General features: G+C 42.9%; 1 protein-coding gene across 3 annotated transcripts in view; it reads right to left on the reverse strand.

The window, feature by feature from the left end:
- SNX12 (sorting nexin 12) overlaps positions 1–10,624 on the reverse strand; it is a 143,384-nt gene extending 132,760 nt beyond the window's left edge. For all 3 annotated transcript variants that reach the window (XM_054717499.1, XM_054717465.1, XM_054717434.1), the window contains exon 1: positions 10,347–10,624. In XM_054717499.1, the coding sequence (XP_054573474.1) occupies positions 10,347–10,511 (165 nt within the window). In that variant the 5' untranslated portion in view covers positions 10,512–10,624. The remainder of the gene's footprint in view (positions 1–10,346) is intronic.
- Positions 10,625–19,552: the final 8,928 nt, after the last annotated feature.

The following is a 19,552-nucleotide window of genomic DNA, read 5'->3' on the forward strand; positions in this document are numbered from 1 at the left end:
AAAACACTCCTTCTAGAGCTCATTATGATGGATAAATCTCCCTCCAAGCAAAGCAATCCTATATAATAAAAGTGTAATATGCAAATCAACCGAACAGCGGAACAAGCAGTCAGTGGGGAGGGCAGGGCCAGCAAGCAGGTGTCACCAGGCCAGTCAAGGCGCATGCCAGTAGGCAGAGGGAGGGGACGGCGATGGGGTGGGGGGGGGTGGCAACCAGCGGCCGCAGGGCAATTGGGGCTGGCACCATCCCCTGATTGCCCACCTGGTTGCCTCCTGCAGAGGGAGGCCACAGGAGGCAGCAGCAGCGGGGCGATTCGGGGCAGGGCCGCCCCAGCACCATCCCCAGATAGGCCTGCTGGGGTTGCCTCCCGCAGAGGGAGGCCACCAGTGGCCATGGCACAATTGGGGGTGGGGGCCAGCCACTTGCTGCCCACGCCATCCCGATCGGCCCGCCGGTCACCTCCCACAGAGGGAGGCCAGACTATGGCTTGGGCCCGCTCCCCACTCCCCTAGGCCATCAGTAGGACATCCCCTGAGGGCTCTCAGACCGTGAGAGGGGGCAGGCTGGGCTGAGGGACCCCCCTCCCCCCCCAGTGCATGAATTTCATGCACCGGGCCTCTAGTCCAAAATATATGAGGAACTCAAACAACTCAACACCAAACAATCCAATTAAAAAATAATGGGCAGAGGACCTGAACAGACACTTCTTCAAAGAAGACATACAAATGGCCAACAGATTATGAAAAGATGCTCAACTTCACTAGCCACTAGGGAAATGCAAATCAAAATTACAATGAGATACCACCTCTCACTTGTCAACAAGACTACTAATGACAATGTTGGAGAGGTTGTAAAGAAAAAGGAACTCTCATTCATTTCTGGTTGGAATGTAAACTGGTATAACCATTGTGGAAAACAGTATGACAGTTCCTCAAAAAATTAAAAATACAGTTAACATATGACCCAGCAATCCCTCTTCTGATTATCTACCCAAAAAAAACTTGGCAAAGTTTTTATTTATTGACAAAGATATACACACACCTATGTTCATTGCAGCACTATTCACAGTGGCCAAGACAGGGAAACAACCAAAGTGTTCATGAAATACTGCCATTTGGGACAACATGGGTAGACCTTGAGAATATTATGCTAAGCGGAGTAAGTCAGTCAGAAAAAGCTAAGAAACAACCATATGATTTCACTCATATGTGGGATGTAAAACAAACTCATGGGCACAGACAACAGTATGGTGATTACCAGAGGGAAAAGGATGGGAGAGAGGTTAGTAAAGGGTTAGAGAAGCCAAATATATGGTGATGGAAGTCTTTGGGTGGTGGGCACACATGCAATATACAGATCCTGTATCATAGAAATGTACACCTGAAACATGTGAGCTTATTAACCAATGTCACCCCAATAAATTTTTTTTTAAAATAACCTGGCCAGTGGGTTCAGTGGTTAGAGCATCGGCCCATGCACCAAAGGGTCTCTGGTTCCATTCCCAATCAACCCACATACCTGGGTTGCAGGTTTGATACCCAGTCATATCGATATTTCTCTCTCTCTCCTTCCCTCCATCCCTTCCACTTTCTCTGTAAAAAGCAATGGAAAAAAATCCTTCTGTGAGGATTTTTAAAAAATAAATAAAATAAGGGATTTGTATATATGCATACATTTATAATTATGAATAAAAATATTTATGAAAAGATACTGCTAATAGTGAGTGACTGTGAATAATAATATTAGACCAGTGGTCGGAAAACTGCGGCTCGCGAGCCACATGCGACTCTTTGGCCCCTTGAGTGTGGCTCTTCCACAAAATGCCACGTGCGGGTGCGCACGTATAGTGCGACTGAAACTTCGTGGCCCATGTGCAGAAGTCGGTTTTCGGCTCTCAAAAGAAATTTCAATCATTGTACTGTTGATATTTGGCTCTGCTGAGTAATGAGTTTGCCGACCACTGGATTAGACAATTGAAATGGGTGGGTCACATTTTTCATTGTACAATTTGAATTTATCATGTGCATGTATTACATTTTCTTTTTTTTTTAATGAATCTTTATTGTTCAGATTACAATTGTTTCTCCTTTTTCCCCACATATCTCCCCACCACCCAGTTCCCACCCCCCTCTGCCCTTATCTCCCCCCCCCACTGTCCTTATCCATAGGTGTATGATTTTTGTCCAGTCTCTTCCCATACTCCCCACACAGACACCCCTTTCCCCCTGAGAATTATCAATCCACTCCCATTCTATGCCTCTGATTCTATTAAGTTCACCAGTTTATTCTGTTCCTCAGATTTTTAATTCACTTGACTTTTAGATTCACTTGTTGATAGATATGTATTTGTTGTTCATAATTTTTATCTTTCTTCTTCTTTTTCCTCTTTTTAAAGAATACCTTTCAGCATTTCATATAATGCTGGTTTGGTGGTGATGAACTCCTTTAGCTTTTTCTTATCTGTGAAGCTCTTTATCTGCCCTTCAATTCTGAATGATAACTTTGCTGGGTAGAGTAGTCTTGGTTGTAGGTTCCTGCTATTCATCACTTTGAATATTTCTTGCCACTCCCGTCTGGCCTGCATGGTTTCTGTTGAGAAATTAGCTGATAATCGTATGGGAGCTCCCTTGTAGGTAACTAACTGTTTTTCTCTTGCTGCTTGTAAGATTCTCTCTTTGTCTTTTGCTCTTGGCATTTTAATTATGATGTGTCTTGGTGTGGTCCTCTTTGGATTCCTTTTGTTTGGGGTTCTGTGCGCTTCCTGGACTTGTAAGTCTATTTCTTTCATCAGGTGGGGGAAGTTTTCATTCATTATTTCTTCAAATAGGTTTTCAGCATCTTGCTCTCTCTCTTCTTCTGGTACCCCCATAATTCTGATGTTGGTACGCTTGAAGTTGTCCCAGAGGCTTCTTACACTATCTTCAACTTTCTGAATTCTCTTCTCTTCATGCTTCTCTGGAGGAGTGTCTTTGGCCTCTTTGTATTCCAAATCTTTGAGTTGATTCTTGCAATCCTCTAGTCTGCTTTTGGGTCTCTGTATAATATTTTTTATCTCAGTCAGTGTATGTTTAATTTCTAGTTGGTCCTTTTTCATATCCTCAAGGGTCTCATTGAATTTATCGGCCTTTTCCATGAAATTCTTGAAAACCTTATAACCGTGGTTTTGAACTCTATGTCCAGTCGCTTGTTCTCCTCCATTTCTTTGGTTTGTGATCTGTTTCCTTGCTTCCTCATTTTCACTGCTTCCCTGAATTGGTAGGGTAGCTTTGTGTACTAGGTGTCCTATTGGTTCAACGGGTCAGCCTCCCAGTTACTTGAGGTGGACACTCTTGGTGTACCCTTGTGTACTGTGTGTCCCCCAGCAGGAGCTACAGCAAGAACTAGTTTTCTCCTCCTTTGCTTGGACAGATTTGGAGCAGTCTGACTGGAGTTGCAGTTAATTTGGTTGAGCTGCCACAGAACAGGCCATTTATATGCAAAAGCCGCTGTGTGGAGCCTGGGCGGGTTTGTAGAATGTGCGGGGCGGGGTCTCAGGGCGGGGCGGGGTCTCAGGGCTTCACTAGGCTGGGGCGTGGCCAACGGCGATGGCTGTCGTCAGCCGTCTCTGCCTTTCCCGTTTCCAAGTCCCTGCGCCCCGCACTCCAGCGCAGTAAAACAATGATTGCTGGGCGCACCACTGCAAAAAAGTCACTCTCACTTTCCGACCCGATGGCCGAGAGTCCAGCTTCTCCCCGTAGGTGTCTGGGTCCCCCGAGTGTCCCCAGAAACTGGATTTCAGAGTGATCGGGAGCTTGTCTCCCTGCAGGTTGAAGAAAAACCGCGCACCCAGCCGCCCGCTGCCAGCCCGATTCACGTGCCTCCGTACCTCAGCTTTTCAGCATTTGTGCTCCTTTCTCAGTTGTAAATCTTCCACTCAGCCAGCTTTCCCGTGGTTCTGGGTGGTAGATGTTTTGTCTTTTAGTTGTATTTTTGAAATTGTTGTGTGAGGCAGCAGATTAGTTGTTTAACTATGCCGCCATCTTGGTTCCTCCCTAATTTGCATAATCCAAATATCGCATGTATTACATTTTCAATTGAAAAGTGAATTTAAGTTCCCTGTAAGGAACATGAGATAAGCACCTCAAAGGTATGTCTTCCTCTGATTTTCCTGTCCAAATCTTCTCCATTCTACAAATTCCAGCTCAAGTCCACTTTATCTGGGAAATCTTTCCTGTCAATACCAGCTTAATTTATTGGCCTTCATTTTCCTATGAATTCCTATGACAATTATACTAGTACTTTATTTTTTAATCATTTTTACCATTATACTTTAGTATTAAGTACTCTAGTTTTATGTATCACTAGAGGCCCGGTGCACGAAATTCGTGCATGGGGGGGCGGTGTCCCTCAGCCCAGCCTACACTCTCTCCAATCTGGGACCTCTTGAGAGATGTCCGACTGCCCAATTAGGCCTGATCCCACCTAAACAGGCAGTCGGACATCCCTCTCACAATCCAGGACTGCTGGCTCCCAACTGCTCACCTGCCTGCCTGATTGCCCCTAACCGCTCGCTTCTGCCTGCCAGCCTGATCACCCCCTAACCACTCCCCTGCCAGCCTGATCGATGCCTAACTGCTCCCCTGCCGGCCCAATTGCTCCTAACTGCCCTCCCCTGCAGACCTGGTCACCCCTAATTGCCCTCCCCTGCAGGTATTGTCACCCCCAACTGCCCTCCCCTGCTGGCCCAGTCACCCCTAACTTCTCTCCCTTGCCAGCCTGGTCACCCCTAACTGCCCTCCCCTGTTGGCCCGATTTCCCCTAACTGCCCTCCCCTGCTGGCCTGGTCGCCCCCAACTGCCCTCCCCTGCTGGCCTGGTCCCCCCCCCACAGCTACCCTCCCCTGCAGGCCTGGGTCCCAACTGTCCTCCCCTGCCGACCCGGTCCCTCCCAACTGCCCTCCCCTGCAGGCCTGGTCCCTCCCAACTGCCCTCCCCTGCTGGCCTGGTTGCCCCTAACTACCCTCCCCTGCCAGCCTGATGGCCCCCAACTGCCTTCCCCTGCAGGCCTCATCGCCCCCCAACTGCCCTCCCCTGCTGGCCTGATTGCCCACAACTTCCCTCCCCTGCTGGTCATCTTGTGGCAGCCATCTTGTGGCGGCCATCTTGTATCCACATGGGGGCAGCCATATTGTGTGTTGGAGTGATGGTCAATTTGCATATTACCTCTTTATTATATAGGAGGATGCTCACCTTGCTACCTAACTATAATTTCATTGAAATCAAAAGCCATGATTACTCTGCATCCCCTTAAATACAGCTATACAAGGTATTCAATAAGTATTCAATTGATTAATAGAGGCCGTATATATGTTTATCCTCTCCTCATCTAGACAGTGCAGCAGAAATAGCAATTACATTAAGTTAGCTAAGCATAGCTTACTCCCTGATATAAATCAGCTTATTCCCACATCTTAATCATTGAGAATTTTCCTAAGACTCTAATGGCAACACAGATCCTCAACAAACAAAAAGCCCTGATTCTAACTCTTGTCTAGAAGTTCCAAATGGAAATGGCCAACCACATGTATTAATGCTCACTATATTTCCTACCAGCCAATTCAGATCAGCAGATGGAAATAAAAGGAACTAATTTATCTTTCTCCACAATGGCCTCAGATCAGGAATAGAGCATCTTGGAGCTATGCTAGAGCTTCATACAGTCCTCACTACATCATGCTTTGTAATCCTTAAGCCTGGAAATTACCTTTTCAGGATCCAGGTCTAGGTATAAGTCATCAAAAGCCAAATAACTGGCCAATATACATAAGTTACAAGTCTACCCAAGGAATGAATGTCAATGAGTTAAAGTAGAGTGGATACATATAAAGTAGTATTTTATTATCTAAACTGTCCTTTAGAAGAATAAATAAGACACTGGAAACAGTAGTTTCTTCAAAAAGAAGAACCTTTGGAGGACAGAAGAAGGCTTAATTTTTATAGCATATCTTTTTTATATCTTTTCATTTTTGTACTATGTGCCTGTATTAACTATTCAAGATAAATCATTATAGAAAACATTCTCAGAATCCTGCAAGAAAAATATATATGTATCAAATCATCACATTATAAAAGTTAAGTTTATACAAGGTCAATTATATCTCAATAAAACTGGAGGGGGGTGAAATAATCCTACAAGAAAAGAAAGCTAGCTTGGCCAGTGTTGCTCAGTGGTTGAGCATGGACCTATGAACCAGGAGGTCACAGTTCGATCCCCAGTGGGGGTCGTGCAGGAGGCAGCTGATCAATGAGTCTCATCATTGATGTTTCTACTCTCTCTTCTTCTCTAAAATCAATAAAAATATATTTTTTAAAAAGGACCAAGATTCTTCCCAGACAACCAAACCACCCACTACCATTCTGTAAACGTCCTCCTTTGACTCACAAAAATGCTGTTCTTTCCCTACCCTCCACAGGATGGTGACAATAATGCCTTTCATCTCAGCACCTAGCTGTCTAAGGAAGGGGCTGTTCTAGGACTAGAGGCCTGGTGCATGAATTCATGCATGGGTAGGGTCCCTCAGGGTGGCCTGCAGAAATCAGGCCCCAGCTTGCACCCCAGCCTCGCAGCCCCACAGCCCTGCCTGGCACCCCGCCTTGGCCTGCCACCACCCCCTCACCTGCTGGGCGATCGGGGCTGGGGCCGCCCCGCCCGGCTCCCTCAGCACCTGGGAGCCAGGCAGCGGCCCCGCCCCCCCCAACCGCTCGCACCCACCTTGACCTGGCACCGCCCGCTCACCTGCTCTACCATCCCGCTGTGGTCCCATTCTCGTCAGGGCCCATTGGGGCCAGCAGCGCCTCCACTGCTGCCCACTGCCAGCGCCACATCGCTGACGCCCGCCATGTTCCACGCTGCCCCCTGGTGGTCAGCACACATCATAGCGAGAGGTTGAACTCCCAATGAAACTTCTGGTCGAATGACCGCCCAACGGGAGAATTTGCATATTAGGCTTTTATTATATAGGAGGACAGTTTCCCAGCTCCAACCTACAAATCATGACAGGATTGTGTAGTATAGGTTATAGAGTCCTTTGGCTCTGATCAACACAGTCAACAGATAGGAGAGAAGATGAAAAGTTCAAGTCTGCAGGACAAACAACATTTGAAAATTTCCATACACATCATGTCAAGTCACCAGGACACCTCTCCAGACTCTTCACTTCTTTGGGGGAATGGGAGGGAAAGAATTCTTTACGGAGCAAAATGAAAGAGAACAGCTTTTATACAAAGAAAAAAAGTCAGTGCCATCTGCTTCATCCATTCACAATGCCTAACTCCCAAAGTCCTACTCTCTGAATCTCATGCACTCTATAATGCCTACCATGATCAATCATTTAAAATAGCAATTTAAAACCAAATTATTTTAGCAACTTCTCCCCAAAACAAAATTCAAAACATTAAAAGCCTCTATAGCAAGCATGTCAAACTCACGGCCCACAATGAATATTTTTGGGGCCCAAACAACATAACGGTATGTAAGAAACATTTTAATAAAAATCTCTAACTTAATTTTTACAATATCCTGTTATACATAATTAGTAATAACAAACTACATCGTTTGCTAATGACTGATTACTATAATCATGTTGCATTCATTTCCCTTAAGTGCCTTATACATAGGTGCACCATTTCTCTCCACTAATACTAGCAGCGAATATTTTAGCAGCCGATTGCCACATCATTAGTCTTGTACTGAATTGTTTGGTGTGCGCAACAGGAAATATTTCACTTTCAGAGAACAAGAAAAATAAGTTTATTTGCGTTACGCTTATTAATTTGTGCAGTTATTCAGTGTCTGGTAAGTTAATGTTCAAGAAAAAATAATAATTTTTATTAAAATATTCTATTATTTTATGTCAATGATTACTCATTTATTTTAGCCCTTTGTATTCAGCATGTCTATTGAAATAAACCTACGTTTCTATGAAAATTGAAGCTTTTGGGTTTTTTTGTGGCCCACATAAACTTGAACCTTATTTGGCCCGTGTTAGCCTTTGAGTTTGACATGCTTGCTCTATAGCTATACATACTCACATAAACAACACAAATTAACTCAAACCCACAGAACTAGGAACTGCCACCAACCCTATTATCGCCATATAATTAGAAATTGTGGAAAGGAATGATAAAAAGCTTAGTTGGTAGAAAAACTCTGCACACTAAAGTTTTGCGACTAAGCATTGCCAAAGAAACTACAAAGTAGTGGAAAGAGTATGATGGGCTTTAGAGTCAGACAGAACTTGGTTCATATCCCAGCCCTGCTACTTATTAGCTATGTGTACTTGGGCAAGTTACTTAAGCTGCATTCCTCCTCAGTTTCCCATGTGTAAAATGTTTTTTTGTAAAGATTTGGAAACTAAAACCTAATTCAGTGCCGGGCACATAGTAGGCATTAGATCTGTGGTTCTCAACCTTTCTAATGTCGTGACCCTTTAATACAGTTCCTCATGTTGTGGTGACCCCCAACCATAAAATTATTTTCGTTGCTACTTCCTAACTGTAATTTTGCTACTGTTATGAATCGTAATGTAAATATCTTGTGTTTTCCGATGGTCTTAGGCTCTACAGCAGCGGTTCTCAACCTGTGGGTCGAAAACACAGATATTTACATTACGATTCATAACAGTAGCAAAATTACATCTTGTGTTTTCCGATGGTCTTAGGCTCTACAGCAGCGGTTCTCAACCTGTGGGTCGAAAACACAGATATTTAATTACGATTCATAACAGTAGCAAAATTACAGTTAGGAAGTAGCAACGAAAATAATTTTATGGTTGGGGGTCACCACAACATGAGGAACTGTATTAAAGGGTTGCTGCATTAGAAAGGTTGAGAACCACTGCATTAGATGAACAGTCCCTGTTGTTATTATAATGCCTGAGGTAGAGAGCTGGTTCATCCAAAATTCCATAGCTGAACAAGTTATACCCAGGCTTACTAGCTTTTACCATATTTTGAGGGATCTAAGTTCCATTCTTCCCCAAAAAGATGGTTTCAAATAGTTCTTGTATAGATGAGTTGTCTTTTTTTTTTGCTATTCGTTTTTCTTTCTTCAGTTTGAACTTTACCGAACTTGGAATTTGGAGATCATCATTTCTCAATTAGATTTCAATGGCCAGGTAGGAGAGCAAATGCTCTCTTTCAATTCATTCATTCAAAAATGAAAACACATACACTCTTTTAGGTCTTCAAATGCTGTTTGAGCAGCATACTGTCCACAGAGAATATTCTGGCCCTCTAGTCTGAGAAGAAAACATAAGGAGAATTAGAAAAGGATTCTCAAACTCTTTTGCCTATAACCACTTCAACTGGCAAAGAACCTGCAAACCATGTACTCTACTACCTGCACATTCCATCCTTGCATTGTGGACTAAGAACTGGAGAATAAAGTACACTGGAAGAAGCCACTACTGGGGCAGTCCTGAAATGTCATAAAGTAACTACAGACCAGGGTCTGAATCCAAAGGTTAATCTAGGACAGAAAGGGCAAATGGCCATTCATATACACACACAAAAACCAACAATTGAAAGCCAATAAATACTGAAATGAACATTCTGTATACTTCAAATCTAAAGGTGAAGCACAGCATGAGAGCAGCGACTGACAATCCACCAATCCCAGTGCAAGGGCAGGTTTCACACTGAGAAACAGCATGTGGTACCTGAGAAAACTTAAACTGAAAACACTTCTCCTTCAGATGCTAATTCTACACAAGTCTGGGAAGCACTCAGTCTCAAGGAGACTCCCTTTATTATTCCTACTCCACAAAGCCCACTGTCTTTCCTGGAATCTTATCTTCCCTTTAATCCAAGCTTTGCTTAACTTTATCAGCTCAGGAAGACCTCATTAGGAAGAAGCCGGGCCTTCCTGTCCTCCCTCTTCAGACTAACTTCCCACAACCTAATTTAGTTAGGGGTCCCAGCGATATCGCACCTTGGCTTTCTATCCCCCATCCCTCTTCCACGTTTCCTTCCCTCCTCTGTTGCTACAGTCACGATTCCTATTTCCTTACATTGCTCACTCAAGCTACTCCATCCACCCCACCGTGTCTGACCATGCTTCACTTCTTGCTCATGGGTACTTGTTTTCCCTCACCCCGGTCTGATATCCCCTCAGGTTTTCTGTAACCTCGGATCACAACCGAATATGCAGACCTCCCTCCAAACCTATTCAGCCCCGAGCCCCCAAAGACCCCTTCAAGCGTCTTCTGCACCGTTAGGAGCCCCCGCGGCAGTCTCCCCCCCCCCCCGCCCTCCCCGCCCAGCTGGCCGGTCCTCCCCTCAGCTGTCTCCCTCACCCCGTGACTCACCCGCATGCGAACCTCATAGGTGGTGAAGCGCGCGCGGCCCACACCCACCGTCTGTGGATTAAAGATGTCGATCTCCAGGAAGTTACTTGGCGGCCCATAAGCGTCGGTCAGGTCCTGTGGCTTCGAGTTAAGGCGCCGAGTGTCAGCTACGGCAGTGTCCGACATCTTCCCGAAGAAGAGACCCGGACCACGGAAGGGGGGTGGGGGACACAGGCCGGAGGCAGGAGCGCGCAAGGCCCCTCCCGCTTGCAAAATAACCAGCCAACCCACAGACTGCGGCACCGCGCACGCGCACGCGCGCGCCCACGCACTACGTACCCACGTACGCGCGCGCACGTCGCCCGGCCCCAGGGCCGACACTGACTAGCAGCCTTGCTGAAGGCTGGGAGTCCTGTACTGCGGAGACTTCATTCAGTCTTCCAGGCGGTGTTTGTGGCCCAGAAGGCGCCACTCAGTATCCTGGGAGGTACTACTGCTCCTCAACCCAAGAGATTGTCTTAGACTGGGCATGTATCAATCAGCAGTGGGCACTGCCCTGCACGCTAGGGTCCTACAGTGATAAGCCGAAACCCCGTGACCTGAATAGGTCAGGGTTTTGTGTGAAAGTAGAAGGGTGGTCTCCAGAGGGTGGGGTCCCAACAACAGTAGTGAGAACCTAAAACGCAGCCCTGCTTCTCGTGCCACTGATAGTTTCAGTTCCTGCCATGGGCAGTTGAGCGCTATCTTTGGTACCAGGGAAGCAGCGAGGATGGGGTGAAGAAAGATGATTTCTTATTCTCACTTTTCAGGAAAATTTGGGCATATATTCATTCTCAACTTGTGGCCACATAAAAGTGAACCCAAGCTGTATTCAGATACGTTTCTCAGCAAATTGAGGGCATTTATTTCATACTTTCTATCTCTACTCTGCAGAACCCCATACTTTGCACTATGAGGTTACTTGCAGCCCATAATGGAGATAGAATACATGTCTACGTGAGAATGTCTATAGAAACATGAATATATGACTAACTTACATATGATCCACATGAAGGAGTAGTGCCCCACATTAAGGGTGGTGATTTTAGGTCATTCTTTTTCCCTCCCTGCACCTGCCTTCTTCTGCTCAGAAAAAAAATGTCTTGTATCACTGATGGCTGAAATTCTTTCAACAGAGTACAAGGCCCTATAATGTCACAAGTTATTTAATTCAATTTAACCAATATCTATTAAGCAACTACTATGTGCCAGGCACCATGCTAAACACTAAAAACCTAGAGTTGAATAAGAGAGTCACTGCCCTCAAAGAGTTAGCATTCTAGAAAAGGAGAGAAGTAAATAAAACTAATATAATGTGACAAATACAAAATAAGTGAATGTTCAAAGCAGCACATAGGACATGAATAATTGGAGGAATTAGGGAAGGCTTCCAGGAGGAGGAAACATCTGAGTTTGACACACATGAAAACACATAAAGGATAAATCAGAGTGGAAATAGGGAAAGATAATTTTCTGCAGAGGGAGTAACATGCAAAGTCATCTGATAAGCTACAGCATGATTATTTTTAAGCAATTATCAATTCAAAGGATGTTATGGAAGTTCTTAGAGAAGTAGGCTGGCTAGGGATGGGCAGATGAGAGTGATCCTTCTTTATTAAGCAAAGTATCTCTGGCTTTATGATGTAGGTGATAGGGAGACACTGAAGTATCTTCACAGGAAAAAGACATGATCAGATTTGTGTTTTACAAGGATTATTTTTCAGGCAACATGGAAGATACATTTGAATCAAATGTGACTAATTATGAGAGCATCGCCAATAACACTTGGAATAGGTGGTGACTTCGGGAATGGAGAAAAGGGAAGAGATAGCACTGAGATGGAAGAAATAAAATAGATAGGACTTGTATCTGAGTAGACGTAGTATAGCGCTTAAGAATATGAGCTATGGACTTAGGTTATGTGGGTTTAAAGCCCTGTTTCCTAGCTGTATAACATTGAGCAAGTTATCCAAGCAGTTTTCCTCATCTGTAAAATGGAAATTATAAAAATAAAAGCTACTTCTGGAGCTTTTATGAGAATTCAATAAAATAAAATGTGTGCAAATGTTCAGTAACTATTAGCTATTATTGAGGGGAGAAGGAAATTGAAAATGACTCCTAGGTTTCTGATTTAGGTAACTAGGTGGATGCTGGCACCACCAAGGAACACTGAACATTGGAATTAGAGAAAGTACGTTTGAGAGGGGAGACAATGAGCTCAGTTTAGATAAATCTGAGGTGTCTATATGATATCCAGGTGGAGATTGTCAGCAGGCAGCTGGAAATACTGGGTGTGATTAGGATTAGATAGAGATTTGGGAGTCAGCATAGGGCCGTGGTCGGCAAACTGCGGCTCGAAAGCACATGCTGCTCTTTGGCCCCTTGAGTGTGGCTCTTCCACAAAATACCTCGGCCTGGGCAAATCTGTTTTGAAGAAGTGGCGTTAGAAGAAGTTTAAGTTTAAAAAATTTGGCTCTCAAAAGAAATTTCAATCGTTGTACTGTTGATATTTGGCTCTGTTGATTAATGAGTTTGCCGACCACTGGGTAGGGTATTGAAGGAAAAATGTGAAGAGGCAAGGACAGGATTTAAAATTGGCGAAGGCATGCAGAGTTGATAAGAGCGTAAATCTGTACAATCTTTCTGGGAGGCAAATTGGCAGTATGTATTTTTTAAATCCTTTGACCTCAAGAAACTTGTAATACTGGTTGCCTCTGGAGAGCACAACTAGAGAACAGGAGACAGATAGCAGGGAGAATTGTTTTTCATTTTCTTCTCACTTATGTTTAAGTATTTTTGTATTTTAAAAATATTTTAATGTTATTTATGAAAGCTTTTGACTCAAAATTTTTACTTTCAATAATTTATCCTGATGGGGTAAAGAGGGGACATCTGTAATACTTTCAACAATAAAGATAAAATTTTTAAAAATAATAATAATTTATCCTGAGAAAATAATCAGATAATCACACAAAGATACCAGAATACCAATCTTGTCTTTACAAATAAATAATTGTTCATTTTATACAATGTAATATTTAAAAGCCATTTTTTCTAATTTGTGAATTGTTTATATGACAGGTCTTACAAAGGAGTAGTGGGTTCTATATTTTACAGATTTTGTATCTCAGTCACTTTGTCATAAAACTCAGTCTCTTGAACAACAAGTGCTGGTGAGGATGTGGAGAAAAGGGAACCCTAGTACACTGCTGGTGGGAATGCAGACTGGTACAGCCACTATGGAAAACAGTATGGAGATTCTTCAAAAAATTTAAATGTATCTGCCCTTTGACCTGGTGATCCCACTTCTGAGAATATACCCTAGGAATCCTAAAACACCAATCAGAAAGAATATATGCACCCCTATGTTCATAGCAGCTTTATTTACAATAGCTAAGATCTGGAAACAGCTCAAGTGCCCATCAGTAGATGAGTGGATAAAAAAGATTTACTCCATGAAATACTATGTGGCTACAAAAAACAAGGAGCTCAGCCAAGACCGGTTTGGCTCAGTGGATGGAGCATCGGCCTGCGGACTGAAGGGTCCCAGGTTCGATTCCGGTCAAGGGCATGTACCTTGGTTGTGCATCCCCAGTGCGGGGTGTGCAGGAGGCTGCTGATCGATGTTTCTCTCTCATCGATGTTTCTAACTGTCTATCCCTCTTCCTTCCTCTCTGTAGAAAATCAATAAAATATATTTTTTAAAAAAAAACAAGGAGCTCTTACTCTTTGATACAGCATGGATGGACCTGGAGAGTATTATGCTAAGCAAAATAACAGACTGACGAATCTCAGAGGGAAGGGGGAAGGAGGGAATGGGAAGAGATTAACCAAAAAACTTATATGCATAACTCATGGACACAGACAATAATGAGGTGAAGGCCTGCGGGGGAGCAGGGTGGAGGGCCTCAAAGGGGGGAAAAAGTATATGTAATACTTTCAACAATAAAGATAAATTTTAAAATACATATATATGAAAACCCCCCAAAAAATATGTCCAGAGGTATGGAGGCATGAAAGAATAACAGATCTCAGTGGGGGTGGGGGGAGGACAGGAAGAGATTAATCAAAGAACATATATACATATATGCATAAACCATGGACACAGGCAATAGCATGGGAAGGTCTGGGGTGTGGTGGGGGTTGGATGGAGGGGGCAAAAAGGGAGAAAATGGGAGACATCTGTAATACTGTCAACAATAAAATTAAATTTTAGTTTTTATAATCTTGTTTTAAAAACTATATTTTAATTGATTTCAGAGAGGAAGGGAAAGGGAGAGATAGAAACATCAATGCTGAGAGAGAATCATTGATTGGCTGCCTCCTACACGCCTCCTACAGTGGGATGGAGCCTGCAATCCGGGCATGTGCCCCGACCCGGAATAGAACCTGTGACCTCCTGGTTCATAGGTCGATGCTCAACCACTGAGCCACTCCAGCTGGGCAATAAAATAAAATTTTAAAAATAAATAAATAAAACTCAGTCTCTTGTGTAAGTGGCCAAATTCGGGATTCTCCTATGTATCCATTTCAAATAATGTTCTATGCTCGTTGGTATGAAGTGATGCTCATGAAAAAGTGAAAAAAGCTGGTAAAAGTATTGTAATATGATAGTATTTGTATTACTGAATATTATAATTTTTAAAGATTAGAAAGATATAAATCAAAATGTTGTCAGTGGTTACCTCTGTGTAGTGGGATCTCAGTTGGATTTTATGTTTTTATTTATAATTTTTAAAACTGTAAGCATATGTTATTTTTTTAATCAGAAAAATATATATATTACTATTTTCCTTTGAGAAAAAAATTAAAGGGCAGGCAGGCCCCGGGAAGAGATGCTTGTGAAAACCAGGAAGGAGTGGTCAGAGTTAGAAAGAGAAGGCAAGGAGACAAGAGTTAATGAGCTGAAGGGAAGGGATAAAAAAAATGTTTCTGCTGTGGCCATGGAGCTCAGTTGGTTAGAGTGTTTTCCTATACGCCTAAGTTGCAGGTTCAAACCTCAGTCTGGGCACATATAAGAATCAACCAATAAATGCATAAATGAGTAGAACAACAAATTGATCTCTCTTTCTCAGCAATCAATAAATTAAAAATTGTTTAAATTTTTCCAAGAGCAGCAAGTCAGTGGTTAACAGTGTTTAATATAGTAGAACGGTCAAATAAGATAAGGTCTGCGTGACTCCATTAGATTTAACAATTACCTAAATGAGAGCAATTTCAGTAGAGCACTGGCGGTAGAACCCAGATGGTGGTGAATTAAGAACTAAAATAGTCTACTGTTTAAGCCTTCCATTGTGTTCTTTATTGCAGGTATGTCATTCTTCATCTCCTCTTAGTTCCTTTTCATGTTGGTGACATTCTCATTCAGCTCCTTATAATTCTCATTGAGTGTGTGTATTTGTCATTGAGTTGTGTGTATTTGTCATCCAGCCGTTTGAGCATCCTTATAACCATTACTCTGAATTCTTTCTCTGGTATGTATAAAGAACATTATAACCTGATGAACAAAAAGATAGATACAGAGGCAAAGAAGCATCGAACATACTGTCAAGTTACAGTGGAAAGGCTGGGGGGCGCGGGGAGGTAAGAGATCAACTGAAGGACTTGTATGCATGCATATAAACATGACCAATGGACGAAAGACACTGGGAGGTGAGGGCATGTATGGGAGTGGGGTGGGGGGGCAATGGGGAGATATGGACACATGTAATACCTTAACCAATAAAAAAATTGGGGAAAAAAAGAACTAAATCAGGGGTGAGAAGTGAAAACAACTAGTAGCGACCATTTGACCATGACCATTCGTTTGAGAAACTTGCCTAAAAGAGGAATGCTAGGTGGCAATGCATTGTCAAAGGTTTGTTAATGAGGGAAGAGATTTAACTGTGTTTAATAGCTGGGGGCGGGGGAGTTTCATAGAAAGTGAGAAGTTGAATATAAAAGTAAGTAAAGGAGTAAGGCTTAAAATCAAATAGCCCTAGAATTGTGCAAGTTAAATTCACAATAAGGTGTAAATATCTGGCTTTTTTTTTTTTAAGAGAAAAATTTCATAGGGTGGAGAGAGGAGAGTAAAAGGTACTGGGCTAATTAAATCCAAATCAGTTGTTACCAGCTGTTATGCGCCACTTTTTGCTTTTCACAAGAAGCACAGGGCTTCAGAGTTACCAAGTGATGTTGGACAAGTGGACAAGGCACAGTTATCCTCTGTACCGCAATTATCACACACACACACACACACACACACACACACACACACACACACACACACATAGCTGAGCCCTAGCTGGTTTGGCCCAGTGGATTAGCATTGACCCATGAACTAGAGTCATGGGTTTGATTCCAGTCAGGGGCATGTACCTCTGTTGCAGACTCGATCCCTGGCCCTGGTAGGGGCCATGAGGGAGGCAACCAATACATGTGTCTCTCTCTCTTTCTGTCTATCCCCCTACCTTCCACTCTCTCTAAAAATCAAAGGAAAAATATCCTCGGATGAGGATTAACAAAAAAAAAAAAAAGGTAGCTGAGTCAAATTTCTTGGCAAACAGGTAATATCAGAACTTGATGTGAGTGCCCTAGCTGATTTGGCTCAGTGGATAGAGCACAGGCCTTCGGACTGAAAGGGGGACTGAAAGGTCCCGGGTTCAATTCCAGTCAAGGGCACATGCCTAGATTGCAGGCTTGATCCCCAGTAGGGGGAGTGCAGAAGGCAGCCGGTCAATGATTCTTTCTCATCATTGATGTTTCTATCTCTCCCTCTCCCTTCCTCTCTGAAATCAATAAAAATATATTTTAAAAAAAGAACTTGATGTGAGCAATGCCCATTTTCCTCTCTGGGTTTCCTTTTCCAGGTTCATTCTTTGCCAAAATGAGTCCAGAGTGAAAAAAATGAGATAGAGATTTAGTATCTTTAAAATGGAAAGAATCTCATTAGTTCATCCTCCTGCCCAGAGGCAATACTGTGCCTTAATCAAACAGACACCTATCCATCTTCCTGCCCTTACATTTTTTCCAAAGGAGGTTGCACAACCTCAGACTCAATGTTATGCAACTATACTGAAAATAACTTTTAATCTGTATTCAGGCATCCTGAGGAAATAGTAAATCATAAAGCCCCTATAATCTGGGGTGTTTTGTGTTCTTGGGAACAGAGGCCTGGAACTGCAGGGAAGCAGCAGGAGGTGGGACCGAGTGTGAAAAACGTTAGAAAAACCAGAGAGCAGCACCCATAATACACAGTCTGTACTCTAGGGAATGTGGACCCAGAGTTGAGCAGCCTTTCTGTGGAGGACACTCTCTTTCCATACACACCCATTCAGCTGCCTACTACCATTCGTGACTTCTACCCTTCTTGAAGTTCATTTAAACCCTAATTTCACTTGGCACCTCCCTTGGGATAGTCTCTGCTCTAAACTAAATCCCTTCTGAAAATTGTCAGTTCCCTCTCTTTGTTGATGAAATGTCCTTTAAATACTCAACTTATCTACTTAGGTTAGTGATTGTATTTATTTTACTAAAGTATCTCTGGATTGCCTAGGGTTGAGGGCAATCTTGGAAAAAGTGGTGTGACCTAAGTGTGTCAGTGTCTATGCACACTTACCAGGGGTTGCTAAAGACCTAACTCTTTTAAAAAAAATATGTTTTTACTGGTTTCAGAGAAAGGAAGGGAGAGGGAGAGAGAGAGAAATATTGATAGATCGGCTACCTCCTGTATGTCCCCCACCAGGGATCAAACCTACAACACCAGCATGTGCCCTGACCAAGAATGGAAGTGGCAACCTTTTTGTGCCCAGGGTGATGCCCAACCAACTGAGCCACACTGGCCAGGGCTGTACCAGACATTCTTTTAAGCAAGCACTCTATATATTTTAACTCAGTTAATCCTCAAAATGATCCTATGACATTGGTGCTATTTTTATATCTACATTTTATTGATAAGGCATAGGCACATTAAGCAACTTGCCCAAAAATCACACAGGTAGTAAGTGGCAAAGTCAGGATTTGAACCCAGACAGTTTGGTTTTGGAGGCCAAGTTTTTAATTTGTCTCTCACAGAAGATTCTTTTAGCCCTGTATGCCACCACAAAGGAAGTAAGATGGAAACAATATCAGAAAAGGAAAAAGGAGAGTAAGGAAGCCCCCCCTCCAAAAAAAAGTGCATAAGGTAGGAATGGGTAGAATGTCACTAACAACTACTCAGTAACATTCTAGTGTAAGACTCCTACTCCTGCCTATATGTTCTTCATCTGTTTGGTCTTTAGCCTCAAATGGTATTGTTGAAGTATATCTTCTTAATAACTATGAGAACTTCAAGCCTATTTAATTTCTGCCCATCCTTCAAAGTCCAGCACAGGTCCTACCTCCATCACAAAGCTTCCACATCCATCCAGTTTACAGTTATCTGTACTCTAAAATTTTTTTACAGATTTATTGTCTGTAATGTTCATTTGGCTCTGATGCACATTCATAATTAGCTTTGTGTGCATTTATGTCTCATCTTACCAACAACACTATAAATTCCCTAAGGAAAGAGATTAAGACCTATTTCTCTTGTATCTTACATCCCCCATAATGCCTAGCACAGTGTATTGCAAATAATAGGCACTCAGTAAATATTTGTTGGTTGGCTGATTGATTGAAAAAGGTCAAAAACTGCATCAAATTTTGGTTAACCCCCACATTATGTACTCAATAAACATTAATAATTATTACAAAATCATTTAAAAAGTCTATGGAGTTTCTACAGTGTGTAGACAATGGTGCTGTTGGGATAGACATGAAACAGAAGACACCACTTTTACCTTTTGAAGAGCTTAACTTAGCCTCTTACTACATCAATGTACACTCTTTTCTCTGAGTTACTGCTGTATTTAAAGTCAGGACTAGTTATCACTCCATTGTTTTCTCCCCCAATGTGATTGTGATCTCCCTGAAAGAAAATGCTAGCACTGTGCTGGGAACATAATTTTTTAAAAACATATTTTATTGATTTTTTACAGAGAGGAAGGGAGAGTGATAGAGACGTAGAAACATTGATGAGAGAGAAACATGGATCAGCTGCCTCCTGCACACCTCCTACTGGGGATGTGCCCGCAACCAAGGTGCATGCCCTTGACCAGAATCAAACCTGGGACCTTTCAGTCTGCAGGCCAATGCTCTCTCCACTGAGCCAAACCAGTTAGGGCTGGGAA

This window comes from Eptesicus fuscus, chromosome 1 (assembly GCF_027574615.1).
Source record: "Eptesicus fuscus isolate TK198812 chromosome 1, DD_ASM_mEF_20220401, whole genome shotgun sequence".
Taxonomy (NCBI): Eukaryota; Metazoa; Chordata; class Mammalia; order Chiroptera; family Vespertilionidae; genus Eptesicus; species Eptesicus fuscus.